Source organism: Andrographis paniculata, unplaced genomic scaffold (assembly GCF_009805555.1).
Source record: "Andrographis paniculata isolate CXL003 unplaced genomic scaffold, ASM980555v1 Contig61END, whole genome shotgun sequence".
Taxonomy (NCBI): Eukaryota; Viridiplantae; Streptophyta; class Magnoliopsida; order Lamiales; family Acanthaceae; genus Andrographis; species Andrographis paniculata.
This window is the reverse complement of record NW_026137597.1, coordinates 517370-527355: the sequence shown is the minus strand read 5'-3', so window position 1 is coordinate 527355 and position 9986 is coordinate 517370. Positions and strand designations below refer to the sequence as shown.

Here is a 9986-nt window from a genome sequence, read left to right as displayed (position 1 = left end):
GCTACCAATTTATAGGAAAGGACTTATGACAAATTTGTCACTACAAGCAATGTAGGACAATATTTTTCTTGAATCTAAAATACACCAATGTGGGATAAAGCCACGTAACAAATAGACATATTGAAAAATAAAGTTCCCGGATTACCTCAAAAGAAATTTTCAAGGGAGTTTCAGTGTGTGATTTACGAAACTAATTAAAAAGTATAATGTAAACTATAAGAATGAAAATACAAAAAATAATAATTCAAAAGAGGAATGATGAAATGGCATAAGATAGGATACTTGAAACATAAAATAAAATACAACAAATCGAAGGAGGAGATTAAAAAACAAAAAAAGAGCTAAATAATCAAATTTGGATTGATTGGAATTCCGATCCCTTCAAATGAATATGTTTTGTTTTTGTTTTTTTTATCCACACACACATATTCATGCATTTCACAAAAATTGATCCAAGTTAAATAAAAGTGTATCTATTTTAATTATATGATGGTGAAATGAGATTGAACACGGCCGTGTTGGCTTGAATATTACCATTTTGGATGATTCAAAAGGATGACTAAGCATCCAAGACAGCCAACACGGCCGTGTTGGGCTCAACACGACCGTGTTTATGCCCGCGTTCTGAACAAAACTATGTTTATGCCCATGTTCATGACTCTATTCTCAACACAACTATGTTCTAGGTCATGTTTATGACAATGTTCTTGACACTGTCATGTTCTAGGCCATGTTCACGACTCTGTTTTCAATATAGTCATATTATAAGTCATATTCACTATTATTTTCACTTATTTGTTAAAATTATTTGATATATATTAATCATTCAACAAAAATATTTTTTACAATTATTTCATAATATAGAAAAATAATCAATATTTAATATTTTAAAAAATAATTGCAAAAAATTATAAAAATAATAATATATTAATATATATTTTTAATACTCGTAATTATATATATTTTTCAAAATTTATAATAAATTTTTTAAAATAAATTTAATTTATAATTTTAGAAATATAAAATAATTATAGTTTATAATTTAAAATAAAAAAATATAAATATTAGAAAATATTTTTGTTGAATTATTAATATATATCAAATAAGCGTAAATAACAATAAATATGATTTACAATACGACTATACTGAAAATAAGGTCGTGAACATGACCTAGATAATGGTTGTGAACATAGCTATGTTGAGAAGATAGTCGTGAATATGGCCTAGAACAGAGACATGAACACGGCCATGTTCAATGCAGGGTAATCAATACGAAAGTGTTGGAGACACCTAGTCACCCTTTTTAGTCATCCAACACGGCCGTGTTCAAACCAATACGGCCATGTTCAATCTCAGTCAATTATCATGAGACTAAAATTGATAAATTTTCATTTGTGTGCGACCAAAATTGATAAAAATATTTCAATTGAATCAAAATTGATAATTATGATATTAATTTTCACTTCAAGGCATCATTACTAATTAACATCCAGATTAACGTCTCCATTGAAGACTCCAGTCAATGATCTACTTAATTAGGTTCGGCCGGGGGATTTATCCAGTACGCAATCTCGGGTAGCGACTGCGGAAGTGAATAACATAAAGAAACCAACAGTCACAACTAATAACAAATATAGTTTTATCAATTATCTATTAGAAATTACCTTCTATCAAAGACGCATATAGAAAAAAGATAAAAGAAAAATAAATTCAAAAGAGATCTTAATTTCTACAATTCCAAATAAATTTTTGGTAAACATAATTTGAGAAATATTCTATGAATAATACACAAGCTCGAAAATACAACAAGACAATATTCTATAATAACAATAATAATATTCAAGCTCCATTGCATTAGAAAAGAACAACTTAACTTCGAATATATTTCTTAATAAATGTTCTTTATTGAAGTAAGTCCCAGCAAACAACACACAATGATATCTTGTATGCCAGAACTTGACTGACGTCCCATATAACTGAAATTAAGAAATATCATTAGCTTTTGTAATGCTTTTCCATGTAAATCAAATTAATCATGCAAAACAACATATCACTAACCAAGCATGCAATCAGATGCAGCAATGGCATCAGGAATATATTCGACAACTTTATGAAATAGTGTGGGAATTAAGCAGCAGAAACCTAAGGCTTCAAACCAAGAAAACATAGGTAGTTTTACTATCTGTCCCAAGACAACTAATAAACACCTCTGTCACTATAAACAACAAGAATTTTGATGCTGACCTATTCTGACAAAGTACCAACATATTGAACCAAATAGAAATTTGATAGCGCTCTTGGGCTTCGGGACGTATCCGTTGCGCAGCATGTGAGGTCTACTTATAAAAAATAATTTAAATGAGAGAAAATGTAAGGAAATTGAGAATAGCAAGAATCAGACATCAAAACCTGAAACATTCTATTTGGGAATTGATATTTCCAAGGCCATAAAGAGCAAAAACTGTTGATCCCTGTTGTACAGAAAATAGATCTCAAACAATGTAAGATTTATTCTTTATCTGGATACAATTTCACAGCATATGAGTTACAATAGAATTGTTACCTTTCTTATAAGAACCGGGTATAGAGTAATCTGTCCAACACCGAAACCTGAAGAACCATTTTTTTCAAAATAGTTGACAAGATTTTATGCGGAAAGGATAACAACAGGAAAAATGTCCTAAAGCAATAAAAAACAAAAATAACCTGTAAAATATGCATGGCCTAAAGCAATAAGAAACAAAAACAACCTGTAAAATATGCATGGCAGATAAAGCAAGCAAGAAATAATATAATATCAAGTGTCAAATCATAGTCATATTAAATATCGATATCCAAGGAAAAACAGATAAAGTATGGTAATACCAAGGTCAGTTCATAAAATCATTGAAATGCCAAAAGAAAACAAGCAAAGTATAAATATTTTTATTAGCAATGTTAAATTCATCAATAAAATTTTATGTTGCACTAACAAGGTTTAAAAATCAAATAAGTGCTATGTTAGAAGGTAAATTATTAGAGCAAAAATTTCAGTTTCATTTAGAAAACATATTGAGCTCTATATAGATGATAACAAATTTTCAAAGTTCACTATTTGGTCACTGGCTAGTGGCTACTTGGAAAGTAATTGGTTTATCATTGAAACAGAGTCAATGGATGATTTCAATGGATTTTACTTAGGTAGACCTTAAAGGCTTATTCTCTTAAAAAAGATCTCCACCAAGAAGAATGAAATCCACATATCTTTGAAAAGTAAATAATAGCTTAAATAAAAGAATAAACTCACCAAGATATTACGAGTCACATTACAATATTTCTTTAGAGATGTAGAAGACAAAAGCTTGAGATACATTAACACGCATAAAATTAGAAATTGCATAACATAATATATAAAAGAGCATGAACGCTTTTACAAATAGAAGCCACATAAAAACAATCCAAACCCTTCCATGCTTCCAATTAAACAGCAATCACTGAAGCAAATACATGTGAATATGCTACGAAAAGCACTGGACTCAAAACCTTTTTTTTTTTTTTTTTTTCTGCAATTGAGAAAATATCCCTAATGGCAATCCGTGGAAGTTAGTATTCTTAGCACGTTGTATCTTTGCTAAAACTTTAACTTCATAAAGAAAAACAAAAAATAACAAAATTGATCGCATATAACAACTTAAATTTAAAGCAAAATTCTCAAAGACGACTCTCCAACCCAACCAATAAGATAAAAATCTGTAAATAATTTGAAGTATTGATAAAGTACCCTTGACAACTGCAAAACTTGCTGAAGTCTTAAAGATAACCACTAATATAACTGATGCAACTAGGATGTCCATGTGATTCCATAGAAATTGAACATGAATTAGCTAGCAAACCTATTCTGGCCAAGAAAGGGGCTAACATATTGCAAACCACGATAACTATTATCACAAACTACACCCAAATCGAAAGCAAAGGAACATAAAACTTAGAAAATCCTTCAAACATGAATCAAACACAAACAAAATAGAACAAACATTACCCACATAGTGTAGCCCTACTTCTAAACTTTGGGAACGATCAAACGGCTGAAAATTTTCTACTTCACGAGTTGGGGAATACGTCGACGGCGTAGGAGCTGCTCTCGAGGGCACCAACGGCGAAATCGATAGAGGTGGGTGGGAGATATGGTTGAAAACATGTAAGAAGTTAGGGGGGACGAGGATGATGCTGTTGCTGCTCCGGGAGAGACATTTGGAGGAAGGAGCTCTTTCTCGGCCAGAGGGCGACTGTGAAATCGGCGATGATGGTGATGTGCAGTGGTTGAAGACAGCAGGAACACAACCCTTTGGAGAAAGAAGGAAGAAATTCAGCCAATATTTAATATAAAATTGAGAAAAAAAGAAAGGGCAAAAGAGTAAAATCAAGTGTCAAAAACCTAGATTTGTATATATTAGTATTAATATATATTGTTGAGCTATGCTTTTAAGTTATTTTACAAATAGTGTTGAATGGATGTTAAACATGTTATTTATACATAAGATTGTCTATATATTCTAAGTTATTTTAGCAAATGATGCTTAAGTAGATGTTAACTATATGCTATATCTATTTATACACTACAAAAAAAAAATAGTATATTTGTAACGGAATTCCGTTCCTAAAGTTCACGTAGCTAATGAAAAAGTGGATTTAAAAACCGAAAAATCTTGTTACAAAATTAATATTTTTTTGTAATGATATATCGATGACTAAATACTAAAAATATTTTATTCGTATCTATATGTGTAAGATTATTATTTATTAAAGGATGATGAATTGACATTAGTGGTTGTCTATCTACGTTTATATGTTGCTAAATAAATATAAAAGATGTATGCTTTTAATATACATTTATATATATATATATATTTGGACTCTATGGGTGTGTTCCTTTGGCCCTTTGTTTCCCAAACTTACTATTGATTCGCTGTGGATCAACATATTTTGGCGCGAGACCAAAGTTTACACCGACAGAACCTGCAGCCTAGAGCGTAGGCCATGACTTTTTCTAAGGGTGTGTTTGTTTGGGGGTTTAGATTTTGGATTGGGATTTGAATAGTAAAAATTTTAAATTTGAATAGTTGTATGATGTGATATAAATAGGGTTTGATGTGATGTTTTGAATATAAAATTGATTTTTAGTATAATATAAAAAATGAAAAATAGGTATTGATGTTTTTGGGGGAAAAAAATTGGATGAATAGTGAAAATCCTCCAAAATCCTTCCATCAAACACACCCTAAATTGAAAGTAAAGCCTGTGAGTTGTAAATCTCATACTGCAATCATCTCTTAATCAACCTCCCAAACTCACCATCGGTCGAACCGGCTGAAGGAGAACCTCTCTCGAACAACCGACGGCGTAGTAAGGTTGAAAGTTGGCGGCGAAATCACCGGGCGGCGGCGATTGGGCGAAGGTTGGATTTGATCCGATAGTTTTTTCGGATAATTTTGAAGACAGCGTGCTCTGTAAGAAGAAAATTTAAGAGAATTAAAAAAAAAAAAAAAAGAAGAAGAGGAAGAAAAGGAGGAAGAAGAAGAGCGGATGAGATGAGGAAGACCTTTGCGGCGGCGCAGGCAGTTGAGTGGAGACGAAGAAGAAAAAAAAAAGAGAAAAGAAAAATCGAATGAAATTTGGTGTGTAAATTTTTTATAATTAAAATAAAATATAATATTATTAAAAATTATCATATTATAGAAAAATAATACTAATATTAATAAATAATTATTAAAAATTATCATATTATAGAAAAATAATACTAATATTAATAAATAATTATTAATAATATATCAAAACAATATTAGTAATATAATATGAGTATTATTTTTTATATTTATTTTCTAATTAAAATAAATTTTATTTTATAATTATATTTAATTTAAATTATATTATTATTTAATATATTAATACTTTCAATTTTTTAATTTAAAATTTTAATTCAACTATTTATTAAATTTATAAATATTCACATTATTAATTTTTTCTCTTTTATTGAATTTATATTACTTTTAATTAAATTATAAATTCATATAAAATCAATCATTACCTATCAAATCATTACCTATAAAACATTTTTAAATTTAAACAAAATTTACTAAACCAAAGAAACGCAATTTCCCAAAACTATCAAAAATTTCAAATTCAATCCCAATCCAAATCAAATCTTCCCAAACCAACCCTAAAGAAACGCACCCTATATGATTGAGTCAAATAATTATGGTGCTAGTTTGATTAAATTATTAAAAATATTTATAAAAAGAGTAGCATATATTAATATAATATATAAAAAATATTTTAATAGCAAATTATATAATTATATATAGTAAAATATAATTTTAGTTTTAACATAGTGTTTATTTAAGTCAATCAACAAATATTGAAAAAGAAAGTAATACATACTAATATAAAGAAACATATTTAGATATTAACCGCTTAATCTTGTAGATATAATTATATGATAATTAACAAATTTAAATAATATCAGCTAAAATATTTATTCAAAATATATTCCAACAATATATATATATATCAAATATTTTAATATCAAATTATATAATTACATGTAGTAAAATATAATTATAATTTTAGCACAATATATTGTAATTTTATCACAATAGTACCATAAATAAATTATACAACACAATACAATATATAATTTACACACCAAATTTTAATATAGTATATAGTGTAATACATTATATGGTTGCATGTAATACAATATCTTCTAATTTTAGTACAAAATATAACTCGCACAACACATATTTCTATATAATATTATATATGTTGTTTGTCTTGTGATGATTCGCTAATTATTTCAAATTAATGTTCTAACTTAGTAATATGTTATCTGTCTGTTCGGTGATTATTTGATAATTACATTAAATTGATTTACTAATTTGGTCAAATCAGCACAATAATACACTCAATTAATATTAGCCTTTAGGTTATAAGCTAATTTAACGGCTAAGAATTGATCCCTATTGTTCTGATTAACATAACAACGGCTCCCTAATATTATAGAAGCTCATCTACGTCCAAAATATAGATTTTATTTATATAATTATTTATAAATTTTGGAATTTTGAAAAGGTTTTAAAATAATATAAAACTTAGATATTTGATTTTATATATTTTTAAAAAATAATAATAAAATGAAAATAAAAATGAATACCATTACAAAATAACATTCATATTGCTTGGTAGAGATTCATAAAGTATATTTGAATATTTATAATATTTATAATTTATGTCAAACTAGATATTGTAAATACCAACCACTGCATAAATATATTAACATACATTTTATCTTTTAAAAAACATAAATTTATTATCAAAAAAAAAAACGACATAAATTTATTATCCAAAAAAAAACATAAATTTATTATCCAAAGAAAAAAAAAAGACATAAATTTATTTAATTACATAAATAGATAAGTGATATTATAAATTAAAGTAGATATGTAATAGTATATATATATATATTTGTTGATTTGGATTTCCTTAACAATATTACAAGTAAATTCAAAATGAATTCGAATTTGATATTTTGGACTTTGAAAAAATAATTCTAATCACTTGGCCTAACTAAAATTGTAAACTAAATTTTAATACGTGGAAAATAGTAAAATAGTGATTTCTAATGGCATTTCTTTGAAATCTGAAGATTTCTTTGCCATTTGAGGGGAATAACTTTAAATAAGGCCTTCCAAAATCGTCATTAACCGTCCATTTTTTGTTACTTTATCGTGCATTTAACCGCCAACAGTTCTTCACGCTGTGATCTTTGAATTCGGGGCAGTGGTAACAAACTAAGCCAGATTACCTATTTCTTTGACACAATTGGGATGTTCGGTCACCAGTCGTGGTGTCCGAATAGTATTCTTGCTTCGGCCACTCATCTATATGTCTATTGGTCAGTTGCCTAAGCATTCCCTCTCAAGTCGGTCACTTATACCTGTCGGATGATCTTGGCTTTAGGCCAATTTCAACTGGGCCGTAAATAAAATTCAATTTTATGGCTCAACAACTTGCCCCCCGCCGCCTTAATTTCAAATGTCACGTCTCGACTTCTGTTAGACGTGATTGCTGAAATAGTGCATTCACTGTTCCAAAGTTGCAGTAATGATGATGCCTTGTCAGCTGTCACTTCACTTATAATAAAAACCCCAAAATCAAACGCATCATTCAATTTCATAACTTGTTGCTAAATTCCTCAATCCTCCGCAAAAAGAATCCTCTATTCTTCAGAAATTTTTTGATCAACTATGGAGTACGTTCCTGCCCTTCCATTCGATGGCTCTGCACCGGAAACCTCTTTCACCTTGTCGTGCGCTTTTGCTCACATCGTCCGTCCTTATTTCTTAACGGCAGTCGATGCTATGCCGGTAGTAACCTTTCTGGAGGTCGGTGAGAGCCTCGCCGTGAAAAACCCCCACTGCAATCCAGCATGCCTTCAAGATAATATTTCGACCAACCTCAGAGATGCCAAACCCACCTTCAGGATTTAGTATACTCGAGTTGCTAAAAAATAAGGTGAGCAGTGGCGACGCTAAGCTTTGGAGAAGACCATTAATTTCTCCATTTAGACCTTTCAACTTCAGAACGTTGTTCTTCTTTGAATGACGGTCTTTTGGAACTTAAAGGTAGGAGTTTTCTTGCTTCCTGCTGGCCCAATTGGTCCCACCTTCCTGGATGTGGCAATGATCACCTATCAGCCAATCATGGGCAAAGACCCTGTGGTCGAGACCTTAGATGGAGAGGGTCCGTCATCCGACCACCCCGAATGGCCCTTGACAAGCCGAAGTCAAAGGTCACTGCGTGGGGCCCGTTCATTGAAGTGCATTGCTACCAGAAGGACACACCCGTGAGCGACGAGGAGTACATCACCTTCCTACTATTCTGGCTTTGTAGGTATGTCGTCTGCCCGCCTTCAAAATGTGTTACTTATGTTCACCTAGATATTGCTATCCATATAGCTGAATGCTGCTTTTTGTCACTAGGAACCCTCTTTCTTGCCAACCTTTTTAAGGGTTTTGCCAAGGTTGGTGTTGGCCTCTCTGGCAAGGCCAAAATCAACATTGTTTGTTCGGGACCCTTTTGGTTTCTAGAATTATGGTTACGACTCTACTTCCTTTCTCTTTTCTTCGGTCATTCTTCTATTGTCCCAAACCCCGGCAGTATGCTCGGTCTAGCCCTTCTTCAACTCTACCCCTACCGAAACCACTTATTTGATCCCATAAATACTATATGTTTCATTATCACAACCGACCCAACCGAAATACATTAGTTTCCCTACCGAAATTACACAATTTATGTTATTGAACTATTCTGGCCAATCCCTTCAAATGATTTTCCATATCCTATCCCTCTCGATCTTCCACACTTGACCTATACCTTCTATTAGGATGTTGCCCTCAAAGCCGAACCCTCTTCTCAAGTAAAAAGCTTGAAAGGAGAAAGAAAGTTTATTCTTCCTACCATTACAAACCTCAATTTCTTACCCCTAACGGTTTGGCCAGACCATACTAGATAAAACCCTAATCGATTAGCTCTTAATCTACATCACCTCCAACTCTTATACCCCTTTCTTGCTGGTTTCGGAGACTGTCGAAGAGTTTCAACGGGTATATCATTATTCTTTGTCGCTTTATATATATAACTTTGTGCAACCCTAACTTTGTGCAACCCTAACCATAATGGGTGGTACCAACCCTCCTTTAGGACTGACTAACCCCGAGCCAACTGTAGACATGACCCTAGTAGCCATCAGGGACGAAGCCGAAAGAATTCCTAGGCTCACAGTAGAGCAACCTAATAATCCGCCCACCGATGCCCTAGGTCTAGAAACCACCAATCCGACCGAAGCCGCCAACATACCTTTACTTCATTCTCTTTCTCTGTCTACCGCCGAGACGAACAATCCGCCCATCACGAGTGGTTATAATGTATTTTGTTTATCACTCATTATC

General features: G+C 31.3%; 1 protein-coding gene across 1 annotated transcript; it reads right to left on the bottom strand.

The window, feature by feature from the left end:
* Nucleotides 1-1119: 1119 nt before the first annotated feature.
* LOC127260356 (uncharacterized) lies at nucleotides 1120-5639 on the bottom strand. Its single transcript, XM_051288082.1, has 8 exons — nucleotides 5579-5639; nucleotides 5332-5484; nucleotides 4019-4322; nucleotides 2564-2610; nucleotides 2410-2471; nucleotides 2245-2336; nucleotides 2059-2148; nucleotides 1120-1976 (listed from the first exon to the last, which is right to left on the bottom strand). Exons 2-8 carry the CDS (start codon nucleotides 5332-5334, stop codon nucleotides 1903-1905), a joined length of 672 nt encoding a protein of 223 aa, XP_051144039.1. The 5' UTR covers nucleotides 5335-5484; nucleotides 5579-5639; the 3' UTR covers nucleotides 1120-1902.
* Nucleotides 5640-9986: the final 4347 nt, after the last annotated feature.